This window comes from Astyanax mexicanus, chromosome 8 (assembly GCF_023375975.1).
Source record: "Astyanax mexicanus isolate ESR-SI-001 chromosome 8, AstMex3_surface, whole genome shotgun sequence".
In the NCBI taxonomy this organism is placed as follows: domain Eukaryota; kingdom Metazoa; phylum Chordata; class Actinopteri; order Characiformes; family Acestrorhamphidae; genus Astyanax; species Astyanax mexicanus.
The window spans coordinates 19,260,491-19,284,797 of NC_064415.1; the positions used below are offsets into that span (position 1 = coordinate 19,260,491).

Below are 24,307 nucleotides of genomic sequence, written 5' to 3' on the forward strand. Positions count from 1 at the left end.
TCAAAATAAAAAGATTAGAAAAAAAATAAAAACAAGCACCCATCCCCTTCGTACAAAGCGCACAGTCGTTCCAGAAAGGCTGCGATTGGACAAATTCGCCGTCATTCAAACCCACCAGCCAATGAACGCCGTGCAGCTGTGTGACGCCTACCATTTCCCGCTCGCCTATTGGCTCACAGCGTCGTCAATCATCTGGGTAGGGCCGCAGCACTCTTGACTTGAATGAAACTCCTAGCACCGCGATTGGACGAATGCGCCGATGACGCCCGCGCACGCTGCGTTGCGATTGGCGGAGAATGGCGGCGGCCGCTTTTATGTGGCGCCTGGTCGAATCGGAAGCCGCGTCGTCGCTCGGTCCCGCCTCCGGACGACGAATGAGGCAGAGGTCACGTGTTGTTTGTGCTATGGTCCGTAGAGATGTGTACAGAGCGAGTGAGAGGCAGATTGGCAGCCCCGCGAGGAGGATCTACCCATAATAGAAACTGGTAATGTGGTCATGTTGCAGTCGCTTGGCTTGAATTGGGCGAGCACTGGCTGGATATCCGTTTTCATGAAGCGGCCTACAGGAGAACATCACTGGAGGGAATAGATTGCGCCCCTCGACCGCCTCTGCTGCTGCTGGAGCTGCTGCTGCTGGAGCTGGACCTTTTTATCCATCCCCCCGCCCCCCCCAAAACAAGAATGGGGTCTCAAACCACAACACCACGGCTGAGATAGATAGAGCGACTGCGTTTGGTTCTCTGATGGCAAATTTTGCAAGTTACCGGGGGAGCAAGGAGGACATGCTGATGCTGGAGCCGCAGCAGAGGCTTATTGGGACTAAACCGGCGGCGAACGGCGATTCCTCTGCTGGGGAACCCCCTGCTTCTTCCCTGTTTAGTAGTATTAGTAGTAGTAGTAATGGCAGTGGCGGCGGTGGTGGTGCTGGCGGTTCTCGCTTCCACCATCAACACTTACCGCCTCCTTCTAACCACCAGGCTCCTCCACAGCCACAGCTGAAGGGACAACAACAACAACAGCAGCAGATACAGCTACAGCAGCACCACTACCACCACCAGCCGCACACGCAGACGCACACGGATGGCGAGAACCCGGTACTTGAGGGCACCTCCACAGCTTCTACTTCAAGCCACACACAAGCCACACAGGCTACCTCAGCTGCTGCCTCTGCTGCTGCCACTGACGGGGTGGATGATATTAGAAAGTGCGGCTACCTGAGGAAGCAGAAACACGGCCACAAGAGGTTTTTTGTCCTGCGCTCCTCAAGCCATTCAGGGCCAAGCCGCCTGGAGTACTATGACAGTGAGAAGAAATTTCGTAGTAGCCTGCGCTCTGCTGCTGCTGCCGCCGCCGCCACTGCTGCCTCCACAGCCTCCACCTCATCCTCATCCACCTCCACTTCATCAGCCGGTGCTGCTGCCACTGCCTCCCCTCCCAAAAGGGTAATCTATCTCTACCAGTGTTTTACTGTCAACAAAAGGGCAGATTCAAAGAACAAACACCTCATAGCTCTGTACACTAAGGATGAGTACTTTGCCATCGTGGCTGAGAACGAGCAAGAGCAGGAGGACTGGTACCTGGCTCTGAGTGAGCTGATGAGTGAGGACAAGAAAGGCCACATGGATGCCGATGAGCACCTGGATGACTGCTATGGCACGGCACTGACCCCCGGCACTGTCTTCAAGGAAGTGTGGCAGGTGAATGTGAAACCCAAAGGCTTAGGACAGACTAAAAACCTCACTGGTGTGTACAGGCTGTGCCTCTCTTCAAAGACCATCCACTTGGTGAAACTGAACTCCGACACCCCATGTGTGAACCTGCAGCTGATGAACATCCGGCGCTGTGGCCACTCGGAGAGCTTCTTCTTCATAGAGGTAGGCCGCTCTTCATCAATTGGCCCTGGGGAGCTGTGGATGCAGGTGGACGATTCTGTGGTGGCTCAGAACATGCATGAAACCATTTTAGAGACCATGAAAGCTCTGAAGGCCTTTGCTGAGTTCAGGCCACGGAGTAAAAGCCAGTCGTCAGGCTCTAACCCCATGGCTTTCATCACCACACGCCGCCACCTGGGAAACCTTCCTCCTAGCCAGACTGGACTCCAGCGGCGTTCACGAACTGAGTCTGTGGTGGGTACCCCACCTAGCAGCAAGAGCAGTGGTGCCAGTGGGTACCGCTTCCGCACCTCTAGTGAAGGTGAGGGCACCATGAACCGCCCCTTTCGGTCTGTCACTGGCAGCCTGATGCATCTCAATACTGCCCGTGCTAACCTGAGCAGACAGGAGAGCAGCAGCAGTGGTGGTGGAGCCAGTAACCGATATGTACGAGCCCTGCCGGGTGCCACCTACCACGCGCGGTCTGCCTCTCTTCCTGTCTCCCATTTCCCCTCCACCACCAGTCCAGTCAGTGTGTCCAGCAGCAGTGGGCATGGCTCTGTCACAGACACCATCACGCGCCCCTCCAGCGCTTCCATCTGTGGCTCCCCCAGCGATGGGGGCTTTAACTCCTCTGATGAGTATGGTTCCAGTCCTGGAGACTTCCGCTACTTTAGGGTACGCAGCAACACACCTGATTCGCTGGGGAACACGCCACCCATCCGTGAGGAGCACTGTCTGAGTGACTACATGGCTATGGGCTGGAACCGAGACATGTTTGGTGGGGGTAGCACTGGAGAGGCCTCCCGTGATGAGAGTGCAGATGAAGATTCACGGACAGGATCTTTCAGGAGACGGACACCTTCCTTCTCAAGACAAGTTAGCGGCATGAGTGGAGTTGCTGTTTACCAGAAAACTACTCAGACCAATTTCTCGCTGGACGAGGCTGTGGCTGAGGGATCTCTGGGCAGCAGTGGCCAGCCAGCCTCCACCTCCTCCTCGCTCCGCTCCGACTACAGCTCCAGTTCTGAACACAGCCAGGACAGACCCCCTGCTTTGCGAGCAGCTGATTCCTTAAGAGATGATGGATATATGCCTATGATGGCTGGGGTGGTGCCTTCCCCACGTGACACAGACTACATGCCTATGCAACCCAGTGCTTTTCTCTCTGCTACCCCACAGATCCAAAATGCTGTTTCCCAGCACGTGGACTCGCAAGGCTACATGATGATGCTCCCAAGTGGGAGTGGGAGCCCAGACTCCTCTGCCCCAGCCAGCCCTCACATCAGCAACAGAGGTGTCAGTCAGAGAGGTACTGTGAATGACCGCACTGAGAATGGAGAATATATGGACATGTCCCAGAGCAGGCCCACAGCAGCTGGACGAAAGTTATCTAATGATAATTACTACACGCTGACCACTCCTGAGATGCCTAAATCCTATAGTCCCTACTTCTCCCTCCCACGCTCATACAAAGCCCCGACAAGAGATAGGAGTGAACACGATGAATATGTTCCCATGAGCTCACCAGCCAAACCTGCGTATAACTCTGCTGCTGCCACATCTGAGCACAGTGGCAGGTGTTCATCTAGTGATATGGCCCAGCATAATGGCTGCAGTGATGCTCATGCAATGGATCGGCGGGTGACACGCCCTAACCGCCTTCCCCTCAGTCGACGCAGTTTTCATGGCACGTCCCGGGCGAGCAAAGAACCTGAACGCCCCTCCAGTCCAGGAGAGTATATCAACATTGAGTTTGGGGACCAGGCCACAAATGCTGCCTGCGCTCACTCTGCAGAGGATTCCCCTGCAGCCTATGGCACCAGCTGGGAGCACAGGTGCTCTCCCCTCCCCCAGGACTATATGAGTGTGGAGGTGGATGGCCTTCCGCCAAAAAGCCAGTCTCCACGGCCTTCTCTGGTGGCCCCCTGGAACCCCCCTTCATATATTCGGCCCTTGGCCTCCTCATCTTCTCACAGCAGTGGGGTGAGTGTGGGTCGGCCAGATGACTACACAGAGATGAGCTTTGGTCAAAGACAGGAATCCAGAAGCCCTTCAGTCATGATGCAGCACCTGCGTGTTGTGGAACAGCATTACTCAAGCTCAACTCCCCCTCCTGAGCCAAAGGTGATCCTTGCAGACCCCCAGGGCAGGCGGAGACACAGCTCAGAAACATTCGTCACTTCTTCAGAGGTGACTGGTGGAAGTGGCCCAAATAGCAGTGCCCCAGTGCCTAGCGGTGCCCCTCAGGCAGGGGCCAGTAAATGGCAGAGCTCGCCATCCTTTGACAGCATGTGGATGTGTGTGGACAGCGTGCCAACAGGTGATGCTGGGGAAACAACTGGCTTCTCCTCAGACAGAGCTGAAGCAAGTGCCTCCTCTACAATGACTGAAAGGACACTATCTGTGGAACACCAGAACGGCCTCAACTACATTGCCCTGGACCTGAGAGAGGACCCCCGGGCTGTGGGTGCCCTTGATGCCCCTCCCTCATCACCCTCTGCTGTGCCCCTCCTGGAAAATGGGGCCTATGCCAGCATAGACTTTACTAAATCTGAGGGAATCACTGCAGCTTCTAAAGGTATGTAAACAACTTCTTATTGCTGTCATACACATGTATCCCTACATCATGGTGCATGCATTTGTCCATAAAATCAGGGTAGTTTGTGTTTCCCTTTTAAAAAAACATTATAGATGCAAACAATAAAGGATTCAGACAGTTTAGACAGCTCTGAGTCACTCAAACTGAATCTTAAACCTAATCCCCTCATAAATGTAAGTGTAGAGTAAGTGTAAAGTCTTTCAGCAGTTGATTAATTGATGTATATCTTCTCAGTGTATCAGGAAAAGTTGAAGTAAAATCAGCAGTTAAATAAGTTACTGTGAGGGTGTATTAATTATTAAGGCCAAAGACCCTTGATCACTGTAGCGTGTGATGTTGTCTGGAGACGGTGTTTGTTTGCATTGATCGTGGTGACCCCTTGTTTTTTTCCACGCACAAGAGATGACAAAAAAGGTTCAGTTCATTCTTGTTTCAAAGGCTGCACCAACACTTCCCTTGGCTTGACATCTTTAATAAACTTATTATAGTTCAGAATTATGAGTGTGCTTAATAGTTGTTCTCTATTTCAGTATAAGAACAATACAGTATGAGCCACAGTTTTCTGTTTTTGTTCTACTACTACTACTGACTGACTGTTCTTCTATTTTCCCCATGCTTCCTGGGTCTGTAGTGCGATTGGCAAAGGAAGAAGGGAGAAAGACGACTGTGTGTGTGTGTGTGTGTGTGTGTGTGTGTGTGTGTGTGTGTCTGAAGAGTGAGCAATAGAATGAGGGGAGAGTGAGTCAGTGTTCTCAGCAAGCCCTGGCTGACTCATTTGTTTATCATAGAGTTGAGACAGAGAGGAGTGAGGGACAGAGGGAGAGAGAGGGAGAGTAGGAGAGGGAGAGGCAGCACCTGTGTGAGAGAGAGAGAGGTGGTGGAAGGGTGTGTATGAGTGGGAAGGAATGTGTGTTCTAGTAGTATTAGGCCTTATGTAGGAGTTGCTTAGTTGGTGTCTTTTTCTAGGGCAATAGTCATGAACTGTCAGAAAGCAGTACGTAAACCTTGAACTCTTGCTCTCTCCCTACATCTGTCTGTTCCTCCCTCCCTCCTTCTTCTCCCTCTCTCTCCCCCCCCCCGCCTCTCTCTGTCTGTTTCTCAACCAGGTGTGGGGTCTATTTGTTTTAGTAGAACAGGCATCTGCATGTTTCGCTGACTCGTCCTCTGCTCTCTTTGATGTAAGCTAATTAACCCAGCATGTTGTGGCACATGCAACATGCTACAGGAAACACATCAGCTCGAAGAAATGTTACAGTTCTGCTTCCTGTCATGCTGTGCTCACACCTGGATGGGTCGTGGAGGCAGGGCAACACAGCTGCTAACGGTACGGTTGTGCAACAAGCTCTGTGTAGTTCCCTGCTTTAGTACCCTCAGCATTATTCCGCTGGTTCACAGCGGTGTGCCCTGACGACAGGGCGTGAATTCTGATCCCACTGACAGTATCGCTCCCCGGTGTTTGTGCACCGCCTGGACGATGCTGCTGCTGCTGTGTTATGGCTACGGCAGTGTGACGGCCTGTCTGGGTTTGGGGTATGTGTGCTCTTTCTGGTGTTGGAATGTAAATTAGCGAGCGCATAGCTACACAGGAATGCGCCTCCATCGCCACACAGTGCTTTTCACTGCTGGATCTGCCGGCTTTCAAGCGGCCTGGGGTAAACAGGCTAGGTGGCAGAGAACAGGACGGCGCATTCAGACCCGAGCTCAGGCTTCTGCTGAGGTAAAAAAAAGAATAGAAACAAGTTATTTTTAGCTCTGATCGCTGTACCCAAGACAGTTTTGTCTAGAGCTGATCTTGTGCTTTTTCTTCTCTGGCCCTGCACCGCGTCCTGAGCGACTTGTATTGGGCCATTTCAAAGGTGTTTGACACTGTGTAGTGTCAGCAACCCCTATTCCCAAAAACAGAGGGCATGCACAAGCAGTCAGCAAGATGATAAAGGAGGGAGAAAGAAAGATTACTTTAATTGAGTAATGTGGCGTTTGTTTGTGCAGCTAGATTATGTTTGTGCCCAGTGGGGCTGCATATTGGATAAGCAGTGTTTAAATCAATTTATGTGATTTGATCCATGCATTTCATTGAATTAGTCTAGATCAGACTGACAGGGAGAAAAGCTTGAGGACAAAGCCACAACCAGGAATCCCTGGAGCTGGCAAGCTAGTGTTTGGTACTGCAATAACAACAACAGAGGCTGTGCTTGGCACGGCATGCAGAGGGGCTGCTGCTGTGGCAATTCCTGACTGGTACATTACGGAAATAAATAGGTAGAGCCACACTGTCCCTTTCAGCAGATAGGCTAGGGCTATATATCTGTGCAAAAGCAGCAGGCCCTCTTTGTATCTTACATATTTCCTATTTATATGTTTACTACTTTATTTTGAGCGCACCTATGATTAACCACTGGGTCATGTGTGCTAATCAGCATTGGACTTATGGAAGGAAATGACTACAACAGGTACAAGGATCCCCTTTCCTGTGTTAAATTCACTCACACTTACTCATGAACACACTCTTACTAATATTCAAACACTCAGTTTCCCAATGGGCTTCCAATAATGTGAATGACACACAACATGACACCCAGCCGGTCCTGGTAGCACTTTCAGAATGGCGGGAGAGACCTTGCTGTGGCTGCATTTCTGAGTTAATTCTGAAAGACGTGTTTGTTTGAGATGCGTTAACAAGGAGTTTATGGCTTCATTAAAGGGGCGACATTTTTCTCAGAAGTTGTTTTTTTTATTCCAGACCAGTCCATTCATAAATGGGTTTATGCACACAACACAACTTTAACTTCATAATTCAATATTTAAATTTCATTTGTAACCTCTTTTGGTGGGCAGTTAAAGCCAGTATATATAAATATCATAATTTTTTACCATGTATTTTGATTTGTTTTGCTTTTTAAAAAGAGTAGAAAAAAAGAAATAAAGATTTTTAGCAGCGGTGGCAGCAGGCCGACTCTCTTAAGCTAAGGTAACTTAGCCTTAGCATTTGTTTGTTTACCAACAGACAGGCTGCTTCACTCTGTGTAAACCTCAGGTCACATGATCTACTGTGGCTTTCTGTGGGCTCAGTATGGCCCTAATTTAGTGTGCTACAATCAAAATACTGTGCAAGGGTCATGCTGAAGAATCGTTTACAGTGCTTAAAATGATGAAGCGCCCCCACTTCATTTCTCGTAACTGTTGTTTCAAATTTAAAGCCCTCTGAGATTTGTAATTGTCATTTTATGACATTTAATGACCCTCGTTTTGCAGCTGCGGCACATTAAATGTAGCAGAAACCCTGTAGTTTATGCATCTGTAGTTTACGGCAGCACTAAAACAGTTCAAACTTTTCATACCAGACTGCTTTTTTTTATACTTGGATTATTTTAACATGTCTATGAATGGTACAGTCTGAAACGTTACCAATGTAAAGACTCTACAGCCTTTGAAAAATGATTTAGCAAGCTTTACGTGATACAGGCAATTTAAGTGCCCGCACATTCCTGGACAACACATCCTAAGCCTGAACGTTGATAGGCCTAGTCATACTCAACTTGAAACTTACACGAATTTACTGACATCCTGACTTACTGGTATACACTGGAACACAGTGGAACTTTGACCTCCCGCCCCTTGCAAGCACACAAACACACTTCCCCTCCCTAAATAGACCTTGACCCCATGTTTGTGTGGACAGTGATTCGTGGACCTGTGACAGTTCACATGTTTAATTGCGTTTACTGCTCATTATGTGCACAAATTTACATACTTTGCCCACTTTGTCGCAGATGCATGGAGCCGAGCGTAGAGCAACTCAGAACTAACTGGAGACATATAGGGTTTTCTGCTGGTTAAGACTGTGAAGTCCAGATTTACACACAGATCCTAAACCCACAAACATAATAGCTTTGGTTTAATAGCTTTTACTATGAGTCCACACATATTTGTATGTGTGTGTGTGTGTGTTTTTGTGTGTGTGTGTGTGTGTGTGTGTGTGTGTGTGTGTGTGTGTGTGTGTGTGTGTGTGTGTGTGTGTGTGTGCGCGTGCATGTGTTTTTAACAGCGCACACAAGTTCTGTTCTTGGGAAATGTTTTCCGTGAGCTTTTTAAAAACCCATGGCCCTGTATTAGGTTTGAGGGGTGACAGGAACAGCTTGGTTCAGAACGCTACGTGCTGCTGTGCTTGCGAGTGTTATACATATACACTTGCACGTACACATGCTGCCATGCTCGCTCACTCTCTCGCACTCCCATGTGCACACACTTCTATACACTTTAACACAAGCGCTATCAGTTAATTTCTTCAAGGTTTTTTGAAAATCAGTGTCATTCTGCAATATCCTGAGCTGCAGTCACTACCTAGCAACCCCTCCTGTAGAGGAACAGTGGTTTTGTTTGTCTGACAAATGTAGTGCAGGGTCACTATGACACATTGTGTAATTTCCAAATGCACTTGTGAAGTTTATCATGAATGTTTTGTACATAGAGTACGGAATTATCACAATCCAATTTTCACAATACACAGTTATGAATCATAAGTATCAGGATTATACCTGAATATTGCCAATCCATGTAACAATGCAAGTGCTAACACACCCAAAGCACACTTAAAACAAATCCGTTCACTTAAATCACTTCAGGAAGTTGTCCGAGACTCATTTGAGCCACTTGTCACAACAGCGTGAACTAATCTCTTTCTTTAAAATGCATTTGAACAACTTAAATTTAACCAAAATAAAGATTTGGAAATTTGGATATTCTGACCCATACAACCACCATAGTTTAGTCTGACAAACTGGAGACACATTAGACTACAAAGTGTGAATACATATTCCTAAAATCTGGATTGTATCCTGATGAGATTTTAGCCATATCAGTTGATATTATTGTCATTTTAAGACCATTCAGTGCCACTGAAATAATAATAATAATAATAATAATAATAATAGAAAAGCATAACAAAGCATCCATACCCTATAAAAGACAACAACTTTGTAATTAATGATAAATTGGGAAGTATATAATTTTTTTTTCCTTGACCTACTGTAGTCCACACTGTGTGTATGGAGTAACAGTAAGTGAAGCACTGATTGGTCATTGCATGACTTACTAAAATACTGTTCACTATTATATATATGTGAACAAACATACAACACAACATAAACACAATAGACACAATATCATGATTATTAAATATTATTGAGGTAATATCCATTTATTGTACCATAATGTGGTAATGTAATTATCATGGCAGGCCTCTGACCCGGTATAAATAGGGTCAGTGTCTTAAGCTATTTTTTCTAACACCTGATAAATCAAAAACATGTAGCATTTTTATTATGTTGATGCTTCACTTGCCTGTAAAAAGGAGAATAGCATCTCTATCATTCACACTCCAAGCTTGGTATGCTGCTACATATAGTAATGATATGATCTGAAAATATATTGATTGCGGTGAATTACATTAATGTCATAGTGAGAGCATTAAATTCCACTTATATTGCTATTGATAACAAATACACCCTTTTAAATAGCAATGAAGTTCAAATTATTAGGATTATTAATTGAAATTAGGTTTAAATAAATAAAACATAAGTGTAATAAAGCCACTGTTTTTATTCAAGGTAATCATATCCACTCATTCACATTATGCACTGCAACAAAAGTAAATAAACAATTAAACATGAGATTTCTCAGGCTTAACATATTGTTATTTTGCCCAGCCCTAATATTTAAACATTAAAATACAGTAATGCACCAGAGTCTCTTCCCTAATAAAGATATGAGTCTATTGAGAAATGTATTATCTTGCAAAACCTGACCATTGTTCTTTACATTATGTCAAAATTGTGATTGAGCTTAGAATAGAACAGAACATGAAATAACTAACGTTTTTTTTGTGACAATGGTGATATGCCTTATATATTTAATATTTTTATAAAATATAATCTAATTCTCCTTTCTCACACCAAGAACACTTTATATGATCAGTAGATACACTAGACCAGGGGTGTCCAAACTTTTTTTGTTGTGGGGCGGAAGGAGAAATATATGTGCAGTCATGGGCCACAGACTCAAAAAACAATAAAACAAATAATGAAATAAACTACTTATAATAAAAGATTTACTTAATTACTATCATTTACGCACCATTTTACTCGAGTTACTATCTTTATCTATCTTTGACAGTGTTTTTCAAATTGATGTTTCGGTTCATAATATTTAATATTATACTAGTTAAAAAATAGTAATTTTCCCAACATGCCTGAAATTTTGCATTCTGCATTTGCTGTCCATTTTTCGTTTCTTTTGAGTTGTTGGACTCTTTGGCCCAATTTCTGCGCTACAACTGATCACGCTTGCCGCTTTTAGACTCTTTGGCCCGTTTTCAGCGCCACAACTGCGCATTCTCGCCGCATGTAGACTCTTTGGTCCGTTTTCTGCGCTACAACTGCACACTCTCGCCGCATGTAGACTCTTTGGTCCGTTTTCTGTGGTACAGGTGCGCATCTCGCCGCATATATAGACTCTTTGGTCCGTTTTCTGACACCCAGCGTTCAAATTTTGAATCTCAAATTATAAAAACCTGCGGGCCAACTTTCATTTTATTTCTAAAATACCTCGCGGGCCACCCCAAAAAAGGAAACGGGCCGCAAATGGCCCGCGGGCCGTAGTTTGGACACCCCTGCCCTAGACACATAAATCAGCATTAGACAAAACACACACACACAAACCTCACACACTGTTCCTTAGATGACAGGAGGTTCATGGATGCTCCTGAGGCCGAGAATAACACTGCAATTGATTTGGCCTGATCTACAATACCATGTAGTCCAGGCCAAGTACTGCTACATTAATATCAGCACATTAAATCTTCTCTCATATGTTAAATTGCTTTACTGACCAAAACTCTTCACAGTTGTCTGACACCAGGTTGTGGTTAGATTTTTCTCCTACCTTTAACAATAGCTTCAGCCACATGTACCAGATCATAAACTCTCTAGGAACTGACTGCATTTGTGTGTGTTGGGGTAGCTTGTAACCTTGAGTTCTTACCACTTAGTCTGCATTAGAGTTCCTTTTGGGACACTCTTAGAAAAAGTGCTTACCTGTGTGTGACAGGTGTGTGTGTGTTTGTTTGTGTGTGTTTGAGGGCAGGAGCATGTGCTAGGTGGTGAGCAGCTGTAGTAAGTTGTGGTGAAAGGTGAGGTCATTTCAGGAGCTCTAGGAATGTCTTATTCTTTACAGCGAGTGTATTAAATCCCAGCGGCTTGGCCTGCTCTGACACTCCAAAGCCCACGGTGGCAAATGCTACCATGCCCCTGAGTAAACTGATGCATTAGGTTGCACTTTTGTACTCTGTAGAGCTGTTAGGTTAGTCATGTTTTGTGTGTTTGGCAATTTCAGTGATTAATTTCAGGAAATACTTACAATAAAAACGGAACTAAATAAGATCAGTGGCTCAGTAGGAAAAAACAATAACAAACTATGCACATGATATTGCAACTATGATATTATATAATACCTAATTGTTGTGAAATTAGTAATTAAGAGGTTTTGAAACATCTGAGTAAAAAATGCATCTAAATGAGTGTATACACATGACTGTTTGTAAGGTAATTGGAGATAGCAGTAGAAGTATACACTGAAATGTCAAATTTCAAAAATGGCAAAAATGCATGGGACATGAGTTTAGTATCATGTCTCATTGAAGCTTAAGAATGCTGCACTTATCTATGGGATGTGTGTGATATGATTTCTGCCAGGGTCACATGGTCAATAATACCGCCCTGCGCTGTCCACTGTGAGTGGTAATGCCTTTTATGACGTATTCCCATTACACTGTGAATTGAGAAATGTTAAATGCCCACACAAACTAGAATTTTTTTATATCTCATCCATCTGACACTCACTATCAGGCCTCATAGTTTCTAATTTTTTTGCTTTGAGCAAACTGGTCAGTGTTCAAATTCTCTCGCAAGATAACACCTCAAACATACAGCTCTGGAAAAAAATTAAGAGGCCACTTCATTCCTGAATCAATTTCTCTGATTTTGCTATTCATAGGTAAATGTTTGAGTACAAGGAACATTGTTGTTTTATTTTATAAACTACGGACAACATTTCTTCCAAATTCCAAATAAAAATATTGTCATTTAGAGCATTTATTTGCAGAAAATGAGAAATTACTGAAATAACAAAAAAGATGCAGAGCTTTCAGACATCAGGCAATGTTAAAAAACAAGTTCATATTCATAAAGTTTTAAGGGTTCAAAAATCAGTATTTGGTGGAAAAAACACAGTTTTCATGCATCTTGGTATGTTCTCCTCCATCAGTCTTACACACTGCTTTTGGATAATTTTATGCGACTGTTGCCACTGGCGCAAAACATTTATGCAGTTCAGCTTGGATTGATGTGCTCAAAAATGGTCAAAAATAGTAAATAAATATATTTGTTTACAGCATTTCTATTGATCTGCTCATTATAAAACTTTGACGCAATATAAAATACTGTCATCAACATTATGTCTGAATATAAAAAAACGGCAGTGATGATATGCTTTTTTGTTGTACTAATTGCTAATAATCACACGTTCCTACCAGAATATCACATGTGCTTTTTAAAAAAAAATTGTGTCACTGCATTTACTGGTGAATCATGGCAGCCCCAGCACTGCATTGTGTATACGTATCCTGTTCAATACCCATTAACGTAAAAGCAACAGGTGGTCAGAACTCATGGGAAGATGACAGGAAAGGAAACTACAGCTTGGACAGTTGAGCATGTAAATGAATCTAGCTGTGTCCGGATCAAGCAGGTGTTACTCTTGGTCAGTAAGGGTTTGGAAGGGGGGGGGGTGCTGTTCCTATCATCTCACTGGAAGACTAGAGGGGACTGATTCACTGTACAGAAGGAAATAATCACTTTTCATCCCTGCTGAAAAATCAACATTAGGAAAACCTGAGCAGGTTTGGATGATTTAAGCTGGTCTTTAATAGTTAAGGTTAAGCCTCTGTGGCATGGTGTTGCCCTCATGCAAAAAGTGCATGGATCTGGTGCAAAAAAGAGGGTAGTTTTTTTCGTATTTATTTATTTTAAAAGTTTATTGCCAGAGGGTATGAATAAGGATTTTATACATATTTTAGGGAATTCGGGGGAATGTGTGTCTGGATTGTCAGTTTGGTGGTGTGTGTGTGTGTTTTTACATGAATGTCTTTTCCTGGTAAAATTGATGACTAACTGTGTTTGTGAATTTCAGAAGGATTTTTAGGTGGAAATTTTAAGTAGAACTGTCAGCTTGTTATTGGCTGTTTGTGTGACCTTCAGTACTTGAAGTGTTCTCATTGGTTGTTTTGTAATTAAGTGTTTTTTTTTTTAAACAGGGATTTTATTAACTCTTGTATTTTAAACCTGGTAAAGGCCTGAGAGATGAAACACATTGGTATTTTTTTTTTATTTCTAATAAATCAAAAATTCTCCAGTCAACAAGTGCTGCCGTTTTTTTTTTTTTTTTTTTTTTTTTCTATTTTTGCCCTCAGGCAACAAACCATTTTTTTGGATTATTACACTGTCCATTCAGTTTTATATTTATTATTACCATGACTTAGTTTGTTCAGGTTGGCGATGCAGGCCAGCTAAACCTTACAGTGATCAGCAATGTCCTATGAGATCATCTGTAGCTTTCAGTGTCCAGCCTAGTTAGGAGATTGTCCTTTTCAAAAGCCGGTGAATGCATGGGTTAATTGCCAGGTTTATGAGGTGTGTTTAAGCAGGTGACCCTCCAGGACTGGAACTGAACAGCTCTGATCTTCACAAACACTGACGTCTTTTCTCATCTAAGAATACCCTCCCCTCTGATCCATTTTTAAATTGACATTAAGACTACTCTTTCTACAACCCTGCCCCTACCTTTTTCCTTCGAGAGCAGATGCAGGGCTCTGTTTGACGCTGGTTGTATGGCAGTATTAGGTGACGCAGTCGTGAAGAGTTTCCTGGATGATATCGCTAATCAATAAGTGTATGTTGTTATGAGTAGAGCTGATACAGTATCAATAACTCTAACTTTCACACTACAGTGCATATATGAAGTGCACTGAGTGTAAGATTTAAACAAATCAGTGTTCTATCTTAGGGTTACATCTCTGAAGTTGGGTCAGTGGCTGATTTTGCATGTTCATGATCTCTGTAACTTGTGCACGCTAGTTCCTGTAAACATTTGCATATCTAGTGAACTGTTTTACAGTGATAAGCAAATGTGGCATTTTAGACCTTTCACAATGGGTGGGAAACAAACCCCTAGTCTTTAAGTCATAATGAACACAACCAACCACTACAAGGCATTATGAACAGTACACTATAGGGCAGTTTCACAGACAGGGTTTAAGCCTAGTCCTAGACTAAATTTTAGGCTTAATCCCTGTCTGGTAAAGCCGACCCTGTGTGTCTAAATGTTGGTGGACGAACAAGTTGCACCCGTTGCTGCTGATACAGATATGCTCATTCAATTTAAAATTCAAATATGTAATATTTAATGTAATTCCTTATTAGTTCTCCTGTTCATGTGCCAATTTAATTCAGTCTGTGCTACCTCCTTTGTTGCTGCACTCAGCACTTTTTTGTAAATGTCTTCACATGTTAAAGGTATCATTCCATTGATTTTTAGTTTATTTTAAAATGTCTAATTGTAGTCTCTAGTATGAATGAATGCCATGTGAGCTGTTTTTGTGTAAAAAAAATGTTCCAGTGTTCTGGTATTACAGTGCTTTAGTCCAGTGGAGGAGTGGGCAGGAAAGAACAATAAGATTTCAGCTCTTGCTCATGAATATTCATACATGCGAACATACGGCCTCTGATTGGAAAAATTCACCGAAGATCCTATGTGAACCTAGTTACAAGTGGGTAATCCAGGTCCACAGGGGTGAATTTTTACTTTTAACTGTTTTAAACATACACGTATCTATCTCAGTTGTGCTTCGCTGGTGGTGTTCCATAGACAAATTCTAACCAGTTTGTTTCGTAGCTCTCATCATGCACGCTGAGCTACTGTAACCAATGCAAGTTCCTTATAGGTGTAAGCATACTTGGCCAATAAAGCCTGATTCTGATTCTGATCTGATTCTAATAGGCAAGAGGGGTATTATAAAGCCCCCCACCCAAGCATTGAGTTGTGTAGCAGTGGAACTGTGATCTCTGTAATGGATCTTTGGTGCTCTGTATAAATACTTTTGGGATGAGTTGAGAAGTTGGGGATGAGGTGGGGTGGTGATCATCCAGCATCCTGACCTCACTAATGCTCTTATCAGCAAATGCAATTAAATGCTCACAGCAATGCTCCAAATCTGCTAGAAATCTCCCCTGGACAGCAGAATCAGTTACTCAAAAGCAGAATATATTCTGAATGAATAAGCGGGTGTCCCATTACATTGTACTTTTATTTAGTTTTAGTTGGGCTGAAACATCTGTTATCTGTTAAATTAAGTACAGTTGGAAAACTGACATGCAAAATTGATAATTTAGTGGGACCTCAAAAGATGAATAGGGAACACCCTACCTAACCTGTATAACTTGTGAGTTGTTATCTTGTGAGTAAGGTCAGACACTAGCCAGCAAGCTTATGGCAAGGCCACATGCACAGGAAATATGTTTAAAAAGCATTACCATCAACAGCGGACAGTGCAGTGCAGTGACTGGTTATCGTGACTGGTGGTATCTGGATAGAATTGTTTCCAAAGTGACTCATGTCAAGAAATCTCATGTGCATTCAATGCAGGAGGCAAAACATGCCTATTCTGCATGTCAGTGGAGCCTTCTCCATCTTCTATGGGACATGGCAGTAGTCATAGGACACAATACTAGTTTCTGTCCCATGACATTTGACTTGTCAGGGGTTCCTGTTCTAAATAAGGTGCCCTTTTACCTTTCTTTGCCTTTTATAGGTCTTCGAGTTGTCGCAAGGATCTTCAGATCTCATGACTAGCACGTGTTCTGTGGTGCTAAGATAAGGTACCATAACTTAACGGCGCAGAGTTACGCGCCGCTGACTGTGGAAAGTGGTGAACGCTGTCCGTGACGTGAGGGTACAGGTCTTTCCATCGTAACAGCTTGTACTAAAAAAGGTGCTTAGTGTGCCAGCGGGAGTGGGCACTGCCAATAGTGTCAGGGGCAATCCCTGTGTCTCTGGGTGGAACAGCGAGGCCTAAAATAGTTTGTGAAGTGAAGACAGGGTGGCGGGAGTGGAGTCATTGTTCCAGTTTTAGTGCCACATAGCTGTGGCAGTGCTCCATGATGTACTTGTTGTGTTCCAGTACAGACACTTATACAGTGATGCACTGGAAGCATGTGAGCTGTGATGTAAGAATTGAGACATGCTTGTTGAACTTGTTGCCATTTTTAAGTGTTTGAGATTGCAGATGCAAAGGTAATGACATCCTGGACATCCACTTGGACATTGATGGTTATTGGTCCACAAGGAGCTGTAACTGCATGCTAGCTAAAACGTGGGAAAAACTTATGACATTCTACTGTATTTTTTGCACTATTTTCTTTTAAATTAAACGAGCACTGGATGTTAATCCACACAATTTTTTTTTTACAGTAAGCTTAGATTTGCAGATTTCCACTAAGGCTAGCCGCAGTTAGTGGCTAATGCCGCAGACAGCGCTACACTGAGGAACCCTGTGTTCGGGTAAACGAAAGGACGATATGAACTAGCAGTTCGTACCATGTAGCTTGTTTTAACTCAGTAAATGCACAGGCTACAGGCCGATAATTCTAACCCCTGAACAGTGAAAGAGCTACTGTGGTTAGCAGGTAATGCTAATACTGCTCCAGCAGTGCTAGCCAGGGTTAGCAGCAGGATACAGGCCAATAATATTCACCTCTGAACAGTCTCGAGTCTCGGTGTTTGAGAACTAAACTGGAACTTCTTTATAACGCTGTACTTTGATGGAGTGGCTTTACTGCTCCTTACAACCTGACTGGTAGAATTCCTAAATAAAAAACTAACAAAAAATACCAAGAAATTATGTTTAATTTCTATCATACAAGAAATTACCAGTTTCTTAGTTAGGCCCTTTTTTTTTTTTAAACCAATTTGTTTTTTTACATTGTACATGCTTTACTCAGGGGCCGTTTTATCAAACACTTTCCATGTGGATGTTACGGCTTTTAATTAGATATTATTATTATTCGTTTATATATATATATATATATATATATATATATATATATATATATATATATATATATATTATTAAGTTAAGACACTTAAATAGAAACTGTTTATGTTTGAGTTTCCTCATCCCTAGTTTGTGCCACCCTGTCCCCTCTTAACCCAGTGTCTAACCCAAACTTGGCCCAGGTCACAGTACATTCACCTGCACCTCTGGGATACCTTCCATGGCTTCCATTGCGCTCACCCCTTACATAACGTTTGGCCATGATGTTGTTGTCGTCCTGATTGCTGCCGCGCGGCGGGCATGTTGTTGCATGTGCGCTGACGTGCCGGGTCACGGCGGCCAGGAGGAACTCGTGGACCTGTGGTGCCTCGGCTGAGCTGGCCGTCGCTCACACAATGGGCCAGCAGCATTCCTCCCACTCCAGACGGCCGCGGGCCCAGGCCATCTAAAAGCACCCACATTGTGCCCCCACCACCATTGTTTGGTCAAACAAAGCCTTTTATCAAAAGCATTGCTTGTCCACACTGGGGTCAAGCCAGGCTAGCACATGACCCCCCTGCCTACCAGAAGCATCAGGGAAAGCGAAGGGATTGGCAGGGTAGGCTGGGTTAATTTCAGTCAGGGAGAGGTAGAATGGGGTGGAGGAAGGTAGAGGGTTCATTTGACTAGCAGCAAAAGTAAGCCATGCAATCACTTCTGTTTCCTCGTGCAGAGTGTTATTTTAATTACGTTATGTTTCAATGGGGGAGGAAAACAAGAACTGAAAAAGACTCTGGTCACACCGTCTTGTCTTCAGCTGGCATGATTGTGTCTTTTAAGCTGGTAGTTTTCAATCCTGGTCCTGGGATACCAGTGTCATGCTTGTTTTTAGAGTTGTTGTCTTTTGCTGTAACGCCCACAGTTTGGCTTATGCCTGTCTTACACTACAGGTTGGATAATCAGGACGAATTTGAAGATGATTTGCTCTGATCAACAATCTCAAAGTCTCCAGATTTCAGGGGGATGGTAATGAACGATGATCTTATCAGATTATCCTGTAGTGTGTGGTGTCTATAATCAAATCTGCAGCCGATCGTCCCCCAGGAGCAGTTAGATCCTTCCTGATCATGAATCGAAATATGAAACATGTTTAATATTTATGACACTTCAGTGTCCTGTAGTGTGGAGTGGATGCTGATTCTCTGGTGGGAAATGCGTCTTTTAGACCTCTTGGTTGTTAACTAATGAGAGCCGAGCCAAATGGCAATAAAGGGAGTATTTTTCAAATGTGTTAACTTCACATTTAATATTCTTAAACTAATATCTTAATGTGAATAGTATATACATATAGCTGGCTATATATTTAACTTATTTGTGCAAAGTATACAGCGCAATGTCTGAAGAATGATGCACTTAAAATTCTTACATTTTCCTAAACAAAAGGGCAGTGTGCCTTTTAATCCAGTGCTTCTTCTGTATTAATTTTATCAGGTGGTAAGGAGCCACTCCCCCAAATTGCAGTGTTGTTCAGTAGTTTAAGTTTAGTTCTACAGCACCGGGGCTGGAGTAGCATTAGCATTAGCCACTAATCACTATTTCCCCGTTCAGTGGTGAGTATTGAAGGCCCCTGGCCTGCTCCTAACCCTGGTTATCACTGCTGGAGCGATCAGCCGCTAATGCCGATGCTCCAGCCTTAGAGCTGGAGAAATTCGGGAATCCAAATAAACAGTTTTATAGGAGAGAATCTGTGTCGATTTACACCCAGCGCTCGTTTGGCTTTAAAAGAAAGTCTTTTTTATTATTACAGTTTTTTTTGCTTAGCCAAATATTACTTAACTTAGTTAGCTACTACCTGCTGAATTAGAAGTTCCTTATAGTGTCTCTTATAATGTGCCTTATGATCCAGTTCGCCATATGTATGAAAATAGACCAGAAAATAGACGTTTATTGATAGTGTGCCTTAAAATATGGTGTGCCTTATATTGCAAAAAAATACAGTATTTTTGTTTTTACCTCAGTTTTTTCTTTTTCTTTCTTTTTTTTTTTTACTTTTTCCGAGCAGAAAACACTCAATCATCCAATAGCAATGGATTTGTTGTCATTCATGATTTAAGTTCAGACAGACACACAGGCACTTTATTGATCCCAGAGGGAAATTGTGCTAAGCGATTGTCTCCAGGTTGAGACAAACTCCCACCTGCTTTTGTGATTCAACAGTTTGCAGGAAACTTCTGCAATGTTTTGAGGATGGGAGCCATTGTCTGAGCGTTCATAATCTTAAAGTGCGGTGTGTCATTAGGGAATCCTGTAGTGTGGACCTGATGTTAGCAGGGGCTAATCAGTTAGTTTATTAGATGGCTCAGGTGTGGTACATAACATTGCACTAATGTAGGTTCTATTCTGCTCTAATTATCTTTTTTTCTTTTTCCAGATTAAAGATGAGCGGCTTAGCTGCATTCGAGGGAATTGGAGACCCACCCAGCCACAGACGACCCCATCTCACACACTCTGCAGAAGCAACACCAGGGGACCTCCACTTGGATTTTACGTCACGTCCTCCCTTAGAGTTCATCATTATTTAAAACAACAGCATTATCTTTTGGATCCGTGTTGTATGAGTTTGATGCTTTATTATATTGCTCGTTTTGATTTTTTTGACTTTTGATTTTATTTCTATTGCTGCGTTTAAAAGGGAGGTTTGCTCACTAAGATGCAGGGAGCCCAGCACACGACTCATTTGGGGAGGTGCTCCGTTTGCAAGCCTACATGCATTGTAATACTGACTAAATCCAGTTTGTTTGCCACATAGATTTCAGGTGCATTTCATAAGAATTTTAGCGTTTTTTTTTTATATCTATTTTTTTTGCTGGACAGAAACACTGCAGATATTAGTATTCATTTTTTAGAGGTTTGCCTGTGAAACATTAGGCTTTTGCTTTTTTTTTTTTTTCCCTTTCGTTTTTGGTTTGGAAGTTTTCAGGTTACAAGTGTTCCGCTCGCAGCTTGTGTGCTTCTCCAGCAAAGAAGTCCTCTACTCACACTATCAGTGCTATCCCATGATCCCTTGCAGGCATCCCGCTGAGCTATGACATGCTAGAGTTGCGTCAACCCTACGTTAGGCCCCAGAAAAGATGTGCTGTGCATTCTCCACCCCTAACACACCCCCACACCCCCCAACCCTCCACCCGACATCTCCTTAATTCCTTGGTAGGGAACACCCTGCCTCTTCTCCTTTCTGCCAAATATTCAGGATGGATAGAGGGGGGAGGAGCAGAGTGGAAGAAAAGAGGAAGCGTCTATTCTGGGACTAAACAAAATGCCAGATGAGGTCTGCTGCAGTCTCTGAACTCTAACAGGGCCAGCACAGGGTCATGGATAGCATTGCCATAATTGACACATAAAAACAGCTCTTCCAAAGGTTCCCCTCGTAAAGGAGCTGCAGTGTGGAACTTTAAGGCCTACACACGCACTAATTCTGCTGTTAACTGAGAACAGACAACATCATGTTCCAGTGTACACTCTTAAAAATGAAGGTGCCAAAATGGGTGTTTAGAGCAGTGCCCCTGAAATACCTTCATCAGTGTGTATACACCCATCTTCGAAGAACTGATTTTGAGAATGAGATAAGGAAATGTGATGAAGTTTTTTTTTTGAGAACTTTAAAACATAGTGCACAGTAATGTTTTGCTTAATATAAAAAAAATAATTTTTGCACAGCTATGAGGGCTGAGTCATTTATTTTCATTTGGATACTTGCCTTAATTAAAGGCCTAATGCAACTATATGCAACATGTTTTAATAGTATTGAACATGTGAATGTAGCTTGCCATCAGCTACAAGAGCCCTGAGAGAGCACAATTGGTCTTGCTCTCTCTGGGTGGGTAGATGGCGCTCTCTCCTCACATCACTCCAAAGGGTGATGTCGCTCAGCACAAGGTGTCTGTGAGCTGATGTATCAGAACCTCAGAGTGCACTGTGATGCTGTGATCAGCAGCAGTTTGAAAAGAGGCGGTGGCTGACTTCACATGTATCAGAGGAGGCATGTGCTAGTCTGTTGTGGCATCACTAGTAATAGAGAGAGTCCTAGTGAGTGGGTTGGGTAAATGGCCTTGTAAATTAACACTACACTGAGACTTAATGCTCATTTATTCTCCCTTTAGTATAAAAATATGGGTGGTAATTGTTTCAGTAAACATACTTCTACATGTCGTGTACTATGGCATGCCTCTTAAGCAGGAAATCCCCTAAAGGTAAAAGTTTCTGACACCAACAGCTACATAGCAACATACACAAATATCCTATGTAATAGCAAGCATAAATTAGTCTTTTTCTATATGTTTAAAGATTTTTCACACAGTGGTCCTTACACCAGCCCTCAGAGACCACCAGACGGTACATAATTTTGACAATTTGATCATTTTTAGGGTGGACTAGAGGACTGGTTTAAAAACCACAGCTTTAACGAACCCCCCATACATTGCAATGGTTCTATACCAGCTGACATTTTCTTTCCTTAAAGGCAAATGTCTAAAGCAGAAACCCTTATTTTTAAGAGTGTAGACGAGATGATGTTGTCTTTAACCTGCCCAGCATCAGGAGGCAAACCTACCACAGGTACGCTGTTATAATGAACACACCCAGAAGGTGGGCTCATCAAAAGAATGTCGTTATCAGCACGCACAATGTTGGATTTAGTTTAGTTAGTGTTTTTATTTCATTTCCTTTCAGTATTGTACACATGGTGTGCCATGCTTCAAGTGGGTACTTCCAGCAGGAAGACGTTGAACAGGATTAAAGCTGAATCTTTGCCTTACTGTTTGTGATTTAACTGTTGTCTGTGTCGACCCTTTTTTATGGACGAGTACTGAGAGTGAGAAAAGACAGAGAGAGAGCAAAAGAGAAAGCTACTTTTATCTACAGCTTGCGATTGACTTGTTTCAGCTTGCTAGGTACATTAAATAAAAGCCCTTTCTTTATTTCAGTACATTTGATATAACTGAACCAAATGTGAAGCATTTGAATGGATGCTTGTATTAATAATAAAAAAAAGAATCTATATGAAAAAGAATAGAGATATTTTCATGGTATGTTGTTGTTGTATAATTGTTGGTACGGGATGTTCAAAAATGTGAAAGAAACTCGAGTCCTTAAATGTTTCAGTCCCTTCTGGTTAAGGGAGCTCTTCCTCTGTGCCCCCTTTTTGTATCAGACCCATGTCTTAAAGAGCGCAGATCACAGCATTCAACTGTAATTCAAAGGAAACCACACACACGAACAGGCCTTGTTTAAGACTGTTTTTATAAGGTAAAAAGGAAACGGTACAGTAGAAATGTGACGTTAACACACACTCTACTATCTTTGGTTTTGGGTGCAGCAAAACTGTACCCAGAGAGTTTTTACCACTAAGAGAGAGCCCTGCTTTCAGCATATCGTTACACATGGTCCAGCATAGCAAGAAAAAGATGAAGGAGGCAAAATGCAACTGTTTGCTTTCGTGTTTCTCAAGTGAATCTTTTGCGTCGTACTGTGTCACGGTTTCTGTTGATTCAACACATTTAGAGAAAGGACAGTCTATATTTCAACTGCTGAAAAAGAAAAAAAACACACGATACATGCAGAAGCGCATCGTTATGGCATTAATATGCAAGTTCGGTTTAGTTTTCCTTTTATTTTGTATGTAGTTTAAACAACAGAGTTGATCTTTTCTTTTTGGAATTGTACGGAATTAGTTATGAGTATTGATTATTGGATCTTTTTTTTTGTTTCCTGAATGATTAATTTAGAGAAAGAGTTTGAGGAAGTCAGGGCAATCCTCATATCCTCAGAGTGAATAGATTTTTTTTTTTTCTTTTTTGCAGTTTTGTAAAACAATGTTTTGGTACAGTTGCATTTTATTTGCTGCTGTGTGCGAAAAAATATATAGTAAAAAAAAAGTGAATGTTGACAATGGCAATCTTGATGATTACAATGACGATGACAAAGCTGTCATGGTTTGTGTGTTTGGTTCATTTGAATGCTGTTGTTGGCAGAGTTGAGTTCTTTTAATGGAGGAAAAAAGAAGAAAATGCCTCCTGTGTTCAATTAACTTCTGTTGTAGACTCTGAAAGGGAAAAAAACAAAAAAGAACATTTTGACAACTGTGTTCATGGCTGCGTCCATTGTACATACTGTTGCTTATTTTTCCCTATGTTGATTTCTTTTCTCCTCTTTTTCCTCTGGGGGGAAAAGGAGAGTAATGGCAGATACATTTTTGAGCGTTGCATAGTGTTTATATTTATCAGATTTTTTGCTTTCAATAGAGCAATTGCAATAAAAATGTGGTAATGTTACTGCTGCTCCTTTGTGGTTCTTTTTGGCCTTTTGATTTGTTTGTGAGAGTCTGAGAGAGGCCAAACTAATGCAAGTCAAAGAATCCTGGCTTACATTTACTTTGGACTTTGGATGTTTGTCTTGTAAAGCAAATTTAGACCAATAGTAGCACATAAATGAGAACAGCACAGTTATCACAGCTTCCTCTGCAGGTCAAATGAAGCAGTCTGAAGAGTGTTTTAATGTTTGGGTTATGTTTGTGTTGTTTATGCTCTATGTCTTATTACAGATTAACAAGCAGGCCAATGACAAGCAGCTTTTAGATTCGCCATCATTCACCCAATACTGAAGAACCAAGTTCATATACTTTCATATTTCAATTGA

General features: G+C 42.6%; 1 protein-coding gene across 1 annotated transcript; it reads left to right on the plus strand.

Moving 5' to 3' along the window:
- Positions 1–379: 379 nt before the first annotated feature.
- LOC103025363 (insulin receptor substrate 2-B) lies at positions 380–23,943 on the plus strand. The gene is made up of 2 exons (XM_007242028.4): positions 380–4,452; positions 20,046–23,943. Exons 1-2 carry the CDS (start codon positions 744–746, stop codon positions 20,048–20,050), a joined length of 3,714 nt encoding a protein of 1,237 aa, XP_007242090.3. The 5' UTR covers positions 380–743; the 3' UTR covers positions 20,051–23,943.
- Positions 23,944–24,307: the final 364 nt, after the last annotated feature.